At 34.8% G+C, this 18,641-nt stretch overlaps 1 protein-coding gene and 2 long non-coding RNA genes across 3 annotated transcripts in view; 2 read left to right on the plus strand and 1 right to left on the minus strand.

The window, feature by feature from the left end:
- LOC123554809 (uncharacterized) overlaps positions 1–7,786 on the plus strand; it is a 225,118-nt gene extending 217,332 nt beyond the window's left edge. The window contains exon 10 of the mRNA XM_053547715.1: positions 7,503–7,786. Coding sequence (XP_053403690.1) covers positions 7,503–7,520 — 18 coding nt within the window. The 3' untranslated portion in view covers positions 7,521–7,786. The remainder of the gene's footprint in view (positions 1–7,502) is intronic.
- Positions 7,787–8,225: 439 nt separating this feature from the next.
- LOC123555568 (uncharacterized) lies at positions 8,226–13,335 on the plus strand. The gene is made up of 4 exons (XR_006687328.2): positions 8,226–8,354; positions 9,462–9,597; positions 10,194–10,362; positions 10,849–13,335. It is a non-coding gene; the product is annotated as an uncharacterized LOC123555568 (long non-coding RNA).
- Positions 13,336–14,212: 877 nt separating this feature from the next.
- Positions 14,213–18,641, minus strand: LOC123554807 (uncharacterized). The gene is made up of 4 exons (XR_006687122.2): positions 16,347–18,641; positions 15,533–15,649; positions 14,762–15,131; positions 14,213–14,400 (listed from the first exon to the last, which is right to left on the minus strand). It is a non-coding gene; the product is annotated as an uncharacterized LOC123554807 (long non-coding RNA).

Genomic DNA, 18,641 nt, shown 5'->3' on the forward strand with positions numbered 1-18,641 from the left:
AAGTAAATACATTTTTCTGTGGTAACATGGGTTGGTAAGACACTTTCTTATATTCACTTTTAGTGTATCTCTAATATTAGAGATTTAATATATTTACTAGTATTACTATACTAGTATTATACTAGTATTACTTACATGTGGAAGCCCAGGATGAAGTACTCCAAAGACTAAGTATTTTTAAGATTTCTTATGGTTGCCATTCTTCTGTGACAAGACTGTATGGTGGGGGTATGAGTCACTCCTGTGACAGTTCTAGTTGGTTTTAAGCGTGGATAATCGTATGTAACAAGATCAAAAAGGCCAACTTTATCTAAAAATAACAGGTCGTCCCATTTAGGCACGTGTCGTGCTGTTGTATTACCGCCGCCATTTTGAAAATTTTCAATCGGCGTGTAAAAAGCAAGTAAGGCAGACTTAAAATTTCTTCAACATGAACTTAAGCATCAATCATATGTTATTTCTTGATTTTATTATAAACTACTTCAAAATTTAATTCGAATACGGCCGATTGCGGATGAAAAGTTTTCATTGAAAACCGATTCTGCGGGTGGTCTGAAACGTCGTACAAAATATTGTTTAAAGATCGACAGTATCTACAAGTTTGGTATTATTTTCGAAAAAAAAATTCTACAACTTCTTACATAAAACAGGCGCCAATAAAAATGAACAAAAGATAAAAATATATCACATTTACGCCTAATACAAACTGTAAATCCGTAGCGATGACCCCAGGTAATTATGCATTGCAGTTTTCTTGTTAACTGGACATCTTTTGACATGCATCTGACACATTGACGCCTGTTGCAAACTGTTAATCGGTAACGATGGCCCCTGCCAATTATGCATTGTTATTTTCTTGTTAATTGGACATCTTTTGATACGCGATAAACAAGCATGACATGGTTTTATTCTGTAGAATTAGCATGCTCATATTGCCCAAAATCAATGATACTTATTTTGAAAAAAAAAAAAACAATATAATTATATACAATAATTTAATAAAATAACATTCGAATTTGATTTTCATATTCGAATATTCGACTGATTTTCGAATATTCGTTCCCATCACTACTTTTTATCTTTTGTTCATTTTTACTGGCGCCTGTAACAAGTTTTAGAATTTTTATGCCCCCGAAGGGAGGCATATAGTATTTGAACCGTCTGTCTGTCTGTCGGTCTGTCAGTCTGTCCGCAATTTTCGTGTCCGGTCTATATCTTTGTCATCGATGGATGGATTTTCAAATAACTTGGCATGAATGTGTACCACAGTAAGACGACGTGTCGCGCATAAGACCCAGGTCTGTAGCTCAAAGGTCAAGGTCACACTTAGACGTTAAAGGTCATTTTTCATGATAGTTGGGCGTGTCCGGTCCATATCTTTGTCATCCATGGATGGATTTTCAAATAACTTGGCATGAATGTGTACCACAGTAAGACGACATGTCGCGCGCAAGACCAAGGTCCGTAGCTCAAAGGTCAAGGTCACACTTAGACGTTAAAGGTCATTTTTCATGATAGTTGGGCGTATCCGGTCCATATCTTTGTCATTCATGCATGGATTTTAAAATTATTGGGCATGAATGTGTACCACAGTAAGACGACGTGTCGCGTGCAAGACCCAGGTCTGTAGCTTAAAGGTCAAGGTCACACTTAGACGTTTTAAAAATATCATATTTCATGATAGTGCATTGACAGTGCCGTAGCCAGACACAAATTTTAACCGAGGCAACCTAGGGGGATCCGGGGGCATGCCTCCCGGATTTTTTCCCCAGGACGTCTCTGGTGCAGTCTGAAGCACTCTCAAACTGTTTTATATCACAGTAAAATCGTCCCTTTAGCCCTATATTTCACAGAACGTTCATATTTTAAGAAAAAATATATTTATAACAAGGATAATTGGGGATTTATCCTATTCTAATATAGTCTCGGATACAATCATTTTTGTAATTGAAAGGCAATAAAATCAGAAAACCAACAGTAAGACATACAACATGCTTTTTTAGCTCACCTGTCATAAAGTGACAAGGTGAGCTTTTGTGATCGCGTGGCGTCCGTCGTCCGTGCGTCCGTGGACGTCCGTTCGTTCGTCCGTCCGTAAACTTTTGCTTGTGACCACTCTAGATGTCACATTTTTCATGGGATCTTTATGAAAGTTGGTCAGAATGTTTATCTTGATGATATCTAGGTCAAGTTCGAAACTGGGTCATGTGCGGTCAAAAACTAGGTCAGTAGGTCTAAAAAATAGAAAAACCTTGTGACCTGTCTAGAGGCCATACTTTTCAATAGATCTTCATGAAAATTGGTCAGAATGTTCACCTTGATGATATCTAGATCAATTTTGAAACTGGGTCACATGCCTTTAAAAACTAGATCTTTAGGTCAAATAATAGAAAAACCTCGTGACCTCTCTAGAGGCCATATTTTTCAATGGATCTTCATGAAAATTGGGTCATGTGGGGACAGGTGAGTGATTCAGGACCATCATGGTCCTCTTGTTTAGTATACTAGTAGTTTATTAGTTTATAACCCGGGAGGGGGTAGGTACTGGAGGTACTGGAGGGGACTGTTTCCATGTTGGTGTAAAGATAACTATGAAATGGTGGCCTCTGGTGCATTTTTTTGGTCTGAATTTTAAGGTATTGGAGGGGATTCCCCTTCAGTTTAGTGGTGGTCAGATGGTTCTCTTATTTTGAAATACAGATACGAAATGGTGGCCTATGGTGCATTGTTTGGTCTAAAATTTGAGGTACTGTAGGGGATCTTCTCAATTTAGGGGTCAGGGCTCTCCCCCTGGAAAAAATGAATTACAAGTATGAAATGGTGGCCTCTAGTGCCTTTTTTGGTCTGAATTTTAAGGTATGGAAGGGGATTCACCCTCATTTTCAGGGGGCTTTTTCCCTGAACATTTTGAAAATTCAGTATGAAATAGTGACCTCTGGTGCATTTTTGGATTTAAATTTGATAAATATAATACACAATTGGGTTCGACTTTGATGAGTAGCTCACTTCTCAGCCAACTTTGGGGAGGGGGCATGGACAAGTCTATCAATATGGATTTCCGCCTCACCTCGCCTCAATGATGTCATGAGGCAGATATATTATGTTATATTCTCATGATATTAATATACTTCTCTGAACTTTTATAACTGAAATTTTCATCAGTGTGAAAGGCCTACTTTTTACTCTTCTTTTGTTTTTGCCTCTCAAATTTTAACCGAGGCAACTGCCTCGGTTTGCCTCAGTGTGGCTACGGCGCTGATTGATGGGCGTGTCCGGTCCATATCTTTGTCATTCATGCATGGATATTAAAATAACTACGCATGAATGTGTGGCGATGTGTTGCACGCAAGACCCAGGTCCGTAGGTCAAAGGTCCTAAACTCGGCCATAACTATTCATTCAAAGTGCCATCGGGGGCATGTGTCATCCTATGGAGACAGCTCTTGTTTTTTCTTTTTTGGAAAACAATACCAAACTTGTAGATATTATCGATCTTTTCACAATATTTTGTACATTTCAAACCGTCTGCAGAATCGGTTTTCATCCACAATCGGCCGTATTCGAAATAAATTTTGAAGTAGTTTATAATAAAATCAAGAAATAACATATGATAGATGTATAAGATCATGTTGAAGGAGGTTCAAGTCTGCCTTACTTGCTTTTTACACGCCAATTGAAAATTTTCAAAATGGCGGCGGTAATACAACAGCGCGACACGTGCTTAAATGGGACGACCTGCTATTTTTAGATAAAGTTGCGACAGTCGATATTATAATCAATTTGATTTTTTTTTTGTATCATTTTGAAGCTAAAACACTGAATTAGTTAAATATGTTCATGATTATCCTGACAGAATTGTGAAATATTTTTAAAACGCTAGCGTCGGCAGGTTTAACTAGGCAGGGTCGGGTAACCCGAAACAAACATTTTTTAGGCCTTATTACGTACGATGATTCAAGCTTCAAACAAAGGAATACATTGTGTATTGCCAATCACTTAATAAGAATTTAAAATTTCCATTTAAACAAACCGAATATTCGAATACTGATTTCAGTATTCGTTCCCATCCCTACTATTTTTGGCTTCTGAACATGATAGAGGCCACATTTTGTCAAACTTGCACACAACTTGTATTGGCATAATATCTCGATTCCTTTCAAAAACTAGCCAGATCCCGTCATGGGTTCCAAAGTTATGGCCCCTTAAAGGGCCAAAATTTGCTATTTTTTGGCTTCTGAACACAATAGAGACCACATTTTGCAATCAACTTTGATCAAACTTGCACACAACTTGTACTGGTATAATATCTTGGTTCCTTTCGAAAACTGGCCAGATCCCATCATGGGTTCCAGAGTTATGGCCCCTTAAAAGGCTGAAATTTGCTATTTTGGCTTTTGCAACCATATAGAGACTTCATTTACGGTTTGATTTGATACAAAATATCTTCAACAACAATAAATCTTGGATTCCATGATGAATCTGTGAGATCCAATCATAGGTTCTGGAGTGATAGCCCCGGATTGACCCCTGAAAGAGCCAAAATTTGGTAATTTTTACCTTGTGAACACAATAGAAATGACATTTAAATTTGATTTTAACCACACTTACACACAACTTAAGTCACAATAAGATCTCAGTTCCTTTCGAAAACTGGCTAGATTCCATCATGGGTTCTAGAGTTATTGCCCCTGAAAGCGGCAAAATTTTCTATTTTGGCCCTTATAGCCATATAGAGGTTTCATTTATGCTTTGATTTGATACAAACTTGCACAGAATGATTATCATGATGATCCCTAGGCCTGGATTCAATTTGGGTCATGTCGGGTCAAAAACTAGGTCATCAGGTCAGATCAAAGGAGAAGCTTGTTAACCTAGAGGCCACATTTATGATCCTATCTTCATGTAGCTATGTCAGAATGTTTATCTTGATGATATCTAAGCCAAATTTGAAACTGGGTCAAATGGGGTCAGATCAAAGGAAAAGCTTGTTAACAACCTAGAGGCCACATTTATGACCCTATCTTCATGTAACTATGTCAGAATGTTTATCTTGATGATATCTAAGCCAAGTTTGAAACTGGGTCATATGGGGTCAGAAACTAGGTCATAAGGTCAAATCAAAGAAAAAGCTTGTTAACATTCTTCAGGCCACATTTATGACCCTATCTTCATGAAACTTGGTCAGAATGTTTATCTTGATGATTCCTAGGCCAAGTTTGAAACTGGGTCATATGGAGTCAAAAACTAGGTCACCCAGTCAAATCAAAGGAAAAGCTTGTTAACACTCTTGTTCATTTGATGTGCATGAAACTTGGTCAGAATGTTTGTCTGCATGAAACATCGTATGAATTTTTATCTGGGTCATGTGGGGTCAAAAACTAGGCCACCAGGTCAAATCAAAGAATAAGCTTGTTTACACCCTAGGGGGCACATGTTTGATTCTGTCTTCATAAAATTTGGTCAGAATGTTTGTTATCTTGAAGTCTTGGGTGCTTTCAAATCTGGGTCATGTGGGGTCAAAAACTAGGTTGCTAGGTCAAATCGTAAAGCTTGTATACACTCTAGAGGTCACTTTTTGCTCCAGTCTTCCCGAAACTTTGTCAGAATGTTTGTTTTCATGAAATGTTGGACAAGTTCGAATCTGGGTCATGTGGGGTAAAAATCTAGGTAACTAGGTGAAATCCAAGAAAATGCTTGTCTACACTCGAGAGGCAACGTTTTTTGGTCCAATCTTAATGAAAATTGGTCAGAATATTTTTGTCTCCATGAAATCACTAGGTAAAACATGTTTACACTGTTATGGTGTGTTATACAGATGAGTGACTTAGGGCCATCTTGGCCCTCCTGTAAATAATATTTTTGTCTTTTTATGTCTCTGGAAACGGGCTTCAAACCCTCTTACAGCTGTTATTCACAGCATGATATCGATATATTGTTGGTATGTTTGTTCAAAAGAGACTACATATTACATTGTTGGCGGATGTTCAAGATACCAACGGCATCCTATTTTTTTAAAGGCTCGAATCCTTGTTACTGCTGTAATTCACAGCATCCAGGAGGGACTTGAAGATGAAATAAACCATGTGGATATATTGCTGGTATGTTTGTCAAAATGATAGTACATATAACATAGCCGACGGATATTCAGGATGCGGACGGCATAGGTCCAAAGAAGGCCTCATTGCGAAATTAGAACATGTTTTCGTACTCAGTTACTGCCATATTCTGCGCCGAAACGATGCCCTTAAGCCAATATTTGGTCATCGTTGGGGTCTTTATAACATACGAAATGAAATTAGTTTTAGCACTTTATGCATAATGTTCCGACAAAGAACGGTGAAATTTGCGGAAAATCTGAATTAAGCATTTTCTAGGTGTACGGAATTGGGCTCGAATCCTTAATGATCAAACTAGCCTGTTTTGGGGCCCTTAAAGGAGAAAAATAACTAATTGTAAAGAACACTATAAACGTTTGGCTCTGCATATTTTTGGGATAGTGCTATACCAAAATAAATCTTGTTCAAGCTAGTTTTTGTTGCAAACTTGTACTTCAAGAAATTTCTGTTGCAAACTTTATCTGGAAAAATAGTGTCCAACTCTCATTGTGCAATTGGTTGGCGAGGCAAATCAGGAATTTCCTCAAAGTTGCAGCAGATAGCGCGAGATTTCATAATTCTATTTCTAATCACGTATAACGACGTCTGGGCACAAAACAGAGACTTTTTTAGCTTTTTGTGAATTTGGAAGATGAGTGAAATAATATGGCCGATGTTTTGCTATGGTGTGCACTAGCCTTAAGGCTGTCATTGATTGGGTCTTAGACATATTGACGATACCGATATATCAGAGGACAAATATCGATGATACATCGATATATCGATTATTAAGTTAGATTAACAACCTATTTGTTCATCTGCATACTATATACCTTCCTGTAAATGGTATTTTAATTTTACTGCCTACTTTTCATATTACTGTTTGATTGTGTTGTATTTGTATTTATGAAAATAAAAAAAACAAATAAAAATTAATAAAATCTTTCATTTTTATTTTGCCTTCACTTCTCTTTTGCATTTATCTAAATTTACAACTTTGTAAGCTTAATTGTTTTTGAGGGTCTGAGTGTTTATCTGGATAGTTTTTTCTCTCTGTCAAATATCGATTTTTGAAAATGGGAATCGATAATCGATCGACAAAAAAATATCTTTGATACATCGATATTGTTTCTATCGATGACAGCCCTAACTAGCCTTGTGTGTATCTTGCCCAAGAAATTACTTATATTCAAACCGTGTAATCTGACAAGTTCTTGTCTCAATTCTTAGTCCAAATTTTAAGTTCCCATCTCCATTGACAGGTATTTATAATTGACAGAAAATTTGTTAAAGATATTTTACATAAAAGAAATATTATAATCGAACTAATATATAGCAAACTTGTGCTTTAATTACAATCAATCTGAAATCTACAGTATTGTATTTCCTTGTTCAATTTATTTTTCAGGCAAAAATGCAAGACTGAGACAGCGATGGGAATTCTCCTCTGGAATGTGGTATTTGCGAAAAGAAATTCCGTTCACGGTTTGTGCTTCAACGTCATTTGTTGTCGCATGAAACAACAAACTACCAGGATACATGATTTGTTCATAAAAACTGTTTTTCGTAAAATATTAGTACATGTAGTTTTGATAGAAAAAAAAACAACAACACATTTATATGCAACAGTGATGTAATAACATAATGACATAAATGCGTACGTTATGTTTCATTTCTAGATTAAATGTACAAAAATATATCCCAGTCTTAGGGGCATCCGTGGCAGAGTGGTTAAGGTCGCTGACTTCAAATCACTTGCCCCTCATCGATGTGGGTTCGAGCCTCACTTGGGGCGTTGAATTCTTTATGTGAGGAAGCCATCCAGCTGGCTTACGGAAGGTCGGTGGTTCTACCCAGGTGCCCACTCGTGATGAAATGTGACGTCGTCTTTGAAAACCGGTCCAGATGCGGCATGACGTAATATCGAGAAACGACGTTTAAAGTTGCGCCAAGTTTACGCGTGCAGCTTTCTTACACATGTTTTAATTAGCAAAAGTTTGACCGTTAAAATACAACTGCTTGTTACATGATTGATAACAGCCTACTAGAGAAAGAGTATTTAGACATCAGACCTGTAAAAAAAATAGTGGTATTACGCCTGAGACAAAATATTTCGTTTAAAATCAGTTGTTTCCCCTCCGCTACTGTATGTTTCCGGTTTCATATTTTATCAGGGAAGCACGTGAAGTTTACTTTTGTTTAACTACCTTCTGTTCAACGATGAAGGGATCTGAGACTTGTAATACTGTTTACTGATTTGGTAAGTACCGTTTATAAACAGTTGTTAATGTAGATTCTCTAATATATTTGAAACTTTCACTGAAATAAGTCTGTCTTTTACCCGGAAGTGAATCCAACTGTCCAAAACATACCGAGGGAAATTTATGAAATTTATCTTGTGGCCACTAAACACAGATGATTTCATTATGCCTGTATATTTAATATAAAATGGCCGGTTGGGTTATCACAAAGATTATTGAAGGCAGGCAGCTTCTTACTCATGGTGACCAGGATTCATCAAATTATTTCATTGTCCATAGTAAGCATTAGTATGGAAAAATACAAAATACATGTAGCTATGATAATTAATAAATTTGATGCAGACTTATAGATGCCTGCCTGTGTCACATCATTTCTCGAAAAGTCCCGTCTCGCAGTAGTAGCCAAGGTTTTTTAAAAGGAAATATGTAGATGTCCGGTAACCGGACGCCTACCCTGCCTAATTCTAGCTGTCCGGCAACAAGACGACTAGCCTCTCCGCGAATGTTTTTCTAGCTGTTTGGCGATCATTTTATATATGAATACTGTAATGAATAAATTTATTGTATTATTTTTTTTTGCCGTACTAAGGTTTGAATATTCACCTGTAAGGCTTATTCAGACAATATTTTAAAATTGATTACCGGACGCCTAGAAAACCTCTATAGGATAGGATAGGCTAGGCGTCCTGTTACCGGTTGGCTGAAACACTGGCTAGGTTTCTGGTTACCGGCTGTCTGGACGCTTCCATTTATAAAATGGTAACTGTTTTTGCTGTGGGTCTCATAAGTCATGTTATTTCTGTCTGGTGACTACTCTCTTTCCATTATTGTTGATTCAGAATGTTTTGTAACAGGATGATTGTATATGGATAGTGGGAATTTATGCTATATAATGAAAATCTTTTTATTTTTAAAATTTTTGAGCCTTGCTCAAGTTGCTGTGTGTAAAACAATTTATGATCCTTTAAAAATAGATTCATAGTATAAGAACTTTTAAAGTATTTTGTGGTAAATTAATGAAACCTTTCACAATCACATTATTAATTAAGTATTCAGTTTTTGATTTTTAGTGATGTTTACAGTACATGTAATGTATCTTCTTTCAGATAATATTCCTTGTTCCTTTGATGGTTCATTCCACTACAGCTGGTTCATTTACCCTACACCAGCCAGGAAATTGGTCTGTTTACTTTAAGATCTGAAGAAAATGTAACATATTTTGGATATGCTTTGAGGAATCAGGTAAGTAACATGCAGCTATTTGCTCCTATTATAATTGTAATGCAATATATTATTAAATTATACCTGTGTCTAGGTTTTGTTGGAGCCCATATAAAATTGTCTACTTCTACACTAATGATTTATGTAATGTATGTGCATGTACTGTGACTATTGAATGGCTTAAACTGGCATTATTGAAATTAAATTTCAACAATCCGGTTTTAAGGAGGATCATTTTGTGTAAAGTCTTCATTACATTGGCTATTAGCCTGAGAAAAGTCTGTGGCACTCAATAAGTACATAGATAATTTGAATGCTTAACACTACATGTACATGTGTATAAGTTGATATCTCATTAAGTTGTAGAAGACTTCTAAATAATAGGAATTTTAATTAATTTTTTGAAGTAAATCAATTAATTGTAATTTAGTTTAATTGTAATGTGATTATTTTCAAATTTAATTAACCCATTCTTGACTTAGAAATTGTGATGTGATTGAATTTTTTTACCATTTTTATTGCACCAAGAATAAGGATTAGAATGAAGACTGTAACGGTTCCTGAGATACATGAAGATAACAGATACCTTTACCAAAGACTTTTAAATGTTTTTTTAGGAAGGCAAGTGTTTCCTCTTGTTTATGAAAGCAGCTCAGTTGGTTAAGGAGCAGACAACTTGTGAGCATGGTACATCACTACCTGTATTGGTATTCCATTTTGACAATGCTGCTAGCTAGAATAGAAATAACATCTTGCTGTGGTTTGGTCTGTGGAGAGTTTTACTAGGTAACAACCATTTTTGATAGCTGTTAAAACAGTGTATACTTTTAACCCTTAGGCTGAATGAGGCAGCTATGTCTGCCTTTGCCACCAGTGCAGATCAAGATCAACCTGCACATCTGTGCAGTCTGATCATGATCTGCAGTGTTTGATATTTAGTCAGCAAATTTTCTATGAGAACCCCCTATAAGCTATAAATGGTACTGTCTCTGTTTAAGATGGATTAGTCCATTTTGCAAATTTAGCAGGTTAGGGGTTAACACAATAAATGCAAAAAAAAATGTGTTATAGAACATCCTATTTGCAGTAATCAAAATCTACAAACATAGTACATTTTATATACTGACAGCACGCTGTTGTCAGTCTGTGAATATTTTAGAGCATTGGTTGTAAGAATCATCTATTATCAAATAGTGATAACTCTGCTTTTATTAAATAAAGCGACTCCCAGGTTAATTATTTAAGATAAAATGTTTTATTTATTTGTTACAGGATATCACAGATCGACTAAATATTCAACAATGATCACAGACCATGCAAAGTTTGAATCTGACTTGCACTTTTGAATTTAGAAGAATCTGTGGAGGAGGGTGAATGCTGAGACCTTTAATAATACATGATATTGTTGACACAGTGTGTCAGTCATAAAAGAAAGGTCATATCATTGCACAGTTGGTCAACAATGATTTAAATCCTGTCACATTCTACCAGTGGAGAAATATCTTATCACAATATTTTAAACTTTTGAAGAAGATAACCAAGTATTACCACTTTATCATGTCTGCAGAAACACCTGGATTGTTATTGTTAAAAGTGACAGTCCAGTTGAGACAGTTAACTTACTAAAATCTACTCCCCCTTGCCAAACGAATATTATTGACATGGCATGACACAAGCCTGACAATGGTACCTGTATGAACTCCTAAGAGAGTAGTATTTGTCTGAAAAGTCAAAGGATTCTGTTTGTCCCAGACCACTTGAACTGAAAACTGAAATTGTGATTGACGAGGATTTTTCTGAGAACTGAAAAATGGAAGAGAAATTGTTGTTGAATTCAAACGTTTTAATACACAACACTTTAGCCTGTTTTGCTGTTCATATAGATGTGTTTAGCTGTTAAGGTTAAACATCAAGTAAAGGCTGTAGTTTCAGTTACCTACATTAAAGTATTGGCTGGAAATAAATATTTACTTTTCACCAGAGCTTGTAGCTGTGTAACCTTCATCAAAAGTTAAGCTGTTGTGTTAAGTATTAAAGTATTTTTAGAAAAAAGGAATTAAGTATGTATGTTGCCATAGTAACATAATTCAAATTATATTTCATTGAAATTATGGATTTGTATTTTAAGGGATCTACAGCATGTAATATAATGGTAAAAGAATGTTCACTTTCTTCAGTATTGTCAGTTATAACTAGCCAGTGAAAAAAAACAGATTATGAGGAAAGGGATGACTGAAATGTTTATTCTTACAATAACTACTTTGGTTACTTTTTTTGTTTTGTTATTTTAAAGTTTTTTATGTGAAATTTTCAGATTTCTTTCCTGAGTACTTTCAAATATTTAACTTATTAGAAATACTTTTTTAAATGAGCTTTTGTTTTTAAGTATTATTGTAGGAAAAGGGAATTTAAAACATATGTCGCCATGGTAACATAATTTTCTTAGAAAATATGGAAAGTTTTTAATTAGCTGTACTTTCTAGTATTCTACTTTAAAATAAGCATAACCAATAAAAAAAAATCAATAGTAATATATGTTTCATTTATTTCAAAGTAGCCATTTATTACCAGCAGGTAAAAGGCAAGTTATGAAGAAACAATGACAGAAAATCAAATGTCTTATTCTTATAGTTGTTACTCATGTTACGAATGCTGTCATAAAACAAAACATTTTAATATTTTTAACACGGAACTTTGAGATAATATTCTTGTATACATACTACTTTATAATATTCAAGTTATCTGAAACACTTTTTCCAAATATAGCTCCTTTTTAAAGTATTATTATAGAAAATAGAATCGAATGCATATGTTGCCATGGTAACATAATTTAATAATGTTTTTATAGAAAATGTGAAGGACTTTAGCCAGCTAGATGTTTGCACTTTATGTGAATATCTAAATATTCTTTGTAAAAGAAGATTCATTTATTTAAAAATAGCCAGTGATTACCAATAAGTGAAAACACAAACTGAAGAAACAACGACTGAAATAGTTTATTCTTGTGGTTATTACCCGTGTTACGAAATCTGTCATAAAATCAAACATTTTATATCTTTTCACATAAAAGTTTCAAATTTTACTTTCGAATACATATACTTCGAAATATTCAACTTATAAGAAACATTATTTCAAATTAAGCTTTTATTTTTAAGTTCTATTGTAGAAAAAGGAATTTAATGCATATGTTGCCATGGTAACACAATTTGAATAATGTTTTCATAGAAAATATGAAAGATTTTAATTAGCTGTATTTTTCTGTTTTAAGTAAGCATCACAAGAATAAAATTTCATAGTGATACAAGGTTATTTTTTTTTCCAAAATAGTCATTTATTACCAGCATCTAAAAGACAAGTTATGAGAAACAATGACAAATCTAACTTATTCTTATGGTTATTACCCATGTTACAAAAACTTGTCATAAAACCAAACATTCTTAATATTTTCATGTGAAATTTTCAGAATATTTTTACAAATACATATGCTTTCTAATATTTTACTTTTTAAAGTCCTTACTTTAAGTGAACATGTTTTTTTTTTAAAGTTTTATCATAGAAAAGGGAATTTAATATATTTGTTGCCATGGTAACAGAATTTGAGAAATTTTTATAGAAATTGTTGTAGATTTTAGTTGATTATCATTTTGTGTAATAAGGAGGGATCTTATATATATCATGCAATTGTAACAGAAGATAAATTTATTTCAGAATTGTTAGCCATTACCAGTAAGTGAGAAATAAACTAGAAAGAAAGAATAACTGAAATGTTCTGTTTTCATTTAATATCTATGTTACGAAATCTGTCATAAAATTGACAATTTTGAAGATTTTCATCTGAAAATTTCAGGATTTATTTCTGAATGAATATACTTTCTAAATATGCAAAAACCTGAAAATGTCAAAATTCCTCATCTGGACCCATTTTCTCAGTCATGGTCACAAATAATGCACGGAGGGGCACCTGGGGTCTTCCTCCACCATCAAAGCTGGAAAGTCGCCATATGACCTATAATTGTGTCGGTGCAACGTTAAACCCAACAAAATAAATAAATATCCCAGTCTTAAGATATGATTATGATGTAAAATGTTTTGAACTCATTAGAAGTTATAGTCGATATAACATGATCATAATACGAAACAAGGTTATTGAGTGGTGATTAGATACATAAATTACCCCTTTACGGACTGGCATGCGGCATAGTTCATATTTTGTTTCTGGAACATAAATAGTCATCTTTGAATATCTTTTAGGTCATACTACTGTGTATCAAAACAATAAATTAATCAATACTTACACTAAAACACGTGGACACTGTACAATGAGAGTAAAACTGAGATAAAATGATTAACTCATCTATGTTAAAGTGTAACATCTGCTGAAACATGAACGTAGTTCTCATCATTTTATCACGTGCTTGATTTTATTGTTTAAAGTTTCTGATTGGAAAATTGAATGGTTTTAAACAGAAAGAAGAAGTATCACATACAACTTCGGAAAAGGCAACACCCAAGTTGCACGGTATCCAAAAAGATGTAATCTTGGACACAAACAACTTTATTAAGGAAAGATTGAAAACAGTAGAGTTGGCATTTAAATTTGTGGTGGCAATCAACAAAAAACATCATAACTATCAACAAAAAACATCATAATTATGTTTGTTCATTTGTAGAGAAGACAGATTTAATGGCAGCCGAACATTTTCTTGTTATAGTTTATCAATTTCAATCCACTGTATACAGGAGGCAATCAGTTTTCTGAGCTTCTCGGCCTAGAGTCGCCTACCCAACTTTCAAAACCTCACACAAAAGTCTGTAACCACAAACCTGAAATAAAGATATTGCAACATTAACATCACTGTATGTCTATCGTTACAAACCATCTGCAATACATCTCTAATATCTAGTTTTCTGTTTACAAGACCTGAATTTTGTGCTCTCCCTGTTGCGGAAACTGATGACGAAAATAGCGAAATTTGCCAATTTTCAAATCGCTGGAGAAAATTCCATGCAAATGATAGCCCCAACTGCTACACTGTTCCATACTCCAGTAACACTGTAAAATCTGAAAATAAGCTGAAATATATGTGCCATCCGTACTGTTTTTTCACTATTCCAGTTTTCCTGAGGTCCCTGCTAAAATGACAACCCCACTTTAAGCTAGCTCAGAGGAAGCATGTATACGCACCTGCAAGTCATTACGTCATACTATCAAGATCAAGGCTACTCAGCTGATTTTCTTTAAATAACTGAAACTCAATTCTAGCCGCTGAAACTTCAATTCTAGCAATTATCATTATTTTAAACTTCAAATATCCACTTCAATCCGTAAATTGCCTCTTATTTGTAAATTTGACCCTGGCCAATTCGACACGTAACAGCTCAAAACTGTTTACTGCCTCCACAGCGTAACTGTTGTGCTGTATTCGCTCATATATAGTCTTAGCAGACTCTTCAACTTTGTAATGTGATTTAACTGTGTCGAACACCTCTTGGTATATCATTCAATGTTCTTAATGTTCAATACTTTGGTACGCTTCCTTTCCTTTGGTTAAACTCTGCAATAAAAAGTAACACTGGTAATTTGTATAATATACTGCAATGTAATGCAAAATTAACATAATATAAAGAACTGAACATGAAACATTATACACTGTTACACTTGATGCTTTTGTTTTGTTTCTAACAATTAAAATAAATTTTGCAAGTAAACAGCATTTCAATGTTTGTCATTCATTTCTGTAGCAATACTTATATGTCTTCTGTATTATGGCACTACTCTGCAATTAATTTACTTTTCATTACTGGTTGATAACCAACATTGCTTATGTGTTCTATATATTACGCAAAAAATGTATCTGACTTTAGGCTGCTAAAATTGTTGGTTCAGAATAGGAATAGAAAATAAGAATAGGCTTACAAAATTTTATAAAGTGTCTTTGATACCAATAACACTTACCTAAGGGTTATTTCTGATATACGTGTTAGCATAGTTTGTTCAGCAAACAAAGATTCATGTTCATGCTCTCGGGTCATAATAGCATCTGATGTTCATAGCATCTAGACTTGAAAAGATCTGAAAGAAAACAACTGCATGTTAAAGTCGTCTGTATAGTGTGTAAAGTTGGACAAGATCCAAAAGACAAAATGTACCTAGACAGTGTCTCCGAAAGTTTTATTTCTGCTTGCAATCTAGACAGCTGAATCTATAAACAGGGAAGATGTTAAAATTATATAGGAACACAAACCCTAATCCTACTAGGTTTCATGAAAACATGATAAGGTTTTTTATCAATAGTTATATTAAAATATCAAAGGGTCATTTGATGCTATAAAAATGTACGACCATAAACAGAAAAGAAATGTACACGAGTTGCACAATAAACATTCTCTGATAGTTAGACACTATTTTTTCAGAAAAAGTTTGCTATGGAAATTGCTTGAAGTACAAGTTTGCAACAAAAACTAGCTTGAACAAGATTTATTTGGGTATAGCAATATCCCAAAAACATGTAGAGCCAAACGTTTATAGAATTCTTCACAATTAGTTGTTTTGTCTCCTTTAAAGGCCCCAAAACAGGCTAGTTTGATCATTAGAATGTTAAAAACGGCAAGAAACGACACAATTCAAATATCAAAACATGAACATGACCATTTTATAACTTCAATAACTTTGAGAATTCGAAATCTACAATGTTGAAACGCAAAACCGAGTGTGACGTAGATGCATGCACATATCCATAGAGTTCAAACTACAACAGAAACCCACTTACCTGATAAAAAAAACAAGCGAACATGCGATGATTTCAGAAAATATCCGCCATTTTGTATGTTTGCAACCATTTTGCTCGCTTGAACCAAGTGTGCAACCACTTCACATCCTGCCCCTTGATAAGACTGTGGGATCACTGTAGTTCAGGTATCCAATGGTTATAGTCAACAGCAGTAAGATTTGACTTTCTTGCATACCAGACGGGGATTTCCTGTATTTTTACCGGTGCTGGAAAAATCCATCTTACACCCCGATTTTATTTTTATTATTACATCTTTATATCGGTATGCAAGAAAAAGATTCTGTCACTGGTTATAGGTTCAGATGGGAATATCTGGCTCTCAGGTAACTGTTTAGGCGGTAACTTGGTAGGAACCTCGTTACCGCCTAAACAGTTACCCTCAAGGCCGGAAATTCCCACATGCACCTACAACCAGTGAAAGAATCTTATATTATCACATGTTTAAGACTGTGGGATCAAGCAGTTCAGGTTTCTTGTAGGCATCAAATGGTTATAGTCAAGAACAATAAGATAGTACTTCATTCTGAAAAAAATAGTGTGACTACAATTTAATACACACCTGTATCTAAGACACATGGTACAAGTATTAAAATCAAAAGTCAGATATAAACTACATTAAATGACACTATTAAATACATCATAACCCTGCAAATATTGTAAAAATCTAGAAAGAAACACAGACAAGTCTCTCCTTTTACTCTTTTAATATGAAATATAAATCTGAGGATAGTGTTTAAAATTTGTTTGTTTGCTGTAACATAACCCTTTGCTTTGGGCAGCTTCGTGACGTCAGTACTAATTTCTTATTCAGTATCTCACAACTTTCCTGCATAAGTGGAACACATACCATTTTTAGACAAATTATAAAAGAAATATTAGCTACCTTTGGTTTAAAGGTTCAGACTAAACACTTGACTGAGTGCATACATGAACTGGTTTCTTTTTAAAAACAGTTTGCTCTACATAACCTCTTATTATCTAGATAACATACAGAAGGAAGGGACATCACTGCTGCAAACTGACCCACAAAATACAGTAATTACCTCCCTTAGCATTTACTTAATTAAGTCAGTCAAAGATGTTAGGCCCCAAATTGGCAATACTGAGTCCAAAAGTGTAACATAACAAGAGCTGTCACAGGAGACAGCACGCTCGATTATTTCGATGCTGAATAGTGAAACTGGGCACATTTGAGGAAACTGGAGCTGTCACTGGAGTGTTTAATGACTCCAATGGTGGATGAAGATATTGCACAATAGCTCGAGTCTGTGTCAAAAATATTAAGTAACAAGCAAATTCGATGAATTGGTATCCCCCGCCGAAAGGGCTTGAGGTGAGGAATGGCAAAAAAATATATCTGGCAAAAATCCAAGGATGTTACTAAGAAGCAAATAATTTCATTAGTCAAAATCATTTTAAACAGAAAATGAAGGTTTTTGTGTGTGTGTGGGAGGGGGGAGGAGAGGGGGTGACCGGGTGAGGGTACAAAATTTCACATGTTGATTATATTGATGGAAAATTAAAAATGAAAAAAAAATGGGGTGGGGAATGGGGATGCATGATCGGGGTGGTGGGCAAGACTGAGTGGAGAGTGAGGTGGGGGAACGGTACAACAAAACAGTTGTATTAAAGGTTGTCGTTTTATTTATTGATTTTGATCGTAGGAATATGCATTGTGATGCATTTCCGTATTCTCGGAGAAAATGTTAGATATCGAAGTGGTGTATCTAAATAAATTTCCAAAGGCCAATAGACCAGTATTGCTCTAATGCAAAAAGATCGCGCCAAAACTGACCACATGACAGGTCACATGACCCCTTCTTTGCTTCATTGCCGAGGAAGACGCCATATTGTTGTCGAAGACATACCAGCCTATACAAATGCTTCTTCCCCCTCCAATAATATACATAGGTGGAAAATCTTTCGATTTTTTGGTTACGGGTTTATCCTGCTACCATAGTTAAGTGTATTTCTGACAATCATGTAGCATCTTTATTTGATTCCAAATCACATCCAAAGGATGTTCATGTGCTACACAAAATAGTCCCATTCATGAACAATGCGGATGAATTATCAATGATCAAGCAGTTCTTACTCATCCTCTATCCATTCACACTGGCCATTTAGATTATATAAGACCTGTCAATGATTAGGTATTCCAGCCCATGGTTACATCACTGACTTCCAGCTGTTCATGTAAGGTCAGGCAGAGTTTATCTTAGATATAAAGCACATTTATGGCAAGCCAATTGTCCAATAATTACGTGAACCCTA

Source organism: Mercenaria mercenaria, chromosome 7 (genome assembly GCF_021730395.1).
Source record: "Mercenaria mercenaria strain notata chromosome 7, MADL_Memer_1, whole genome shotgun sequence".
NCBI lineage: Eukaryota > Metazoa > Mollusca > Bivalvia > Venerida > Veneridae > Mercenaria > Mercenaria mercenaria.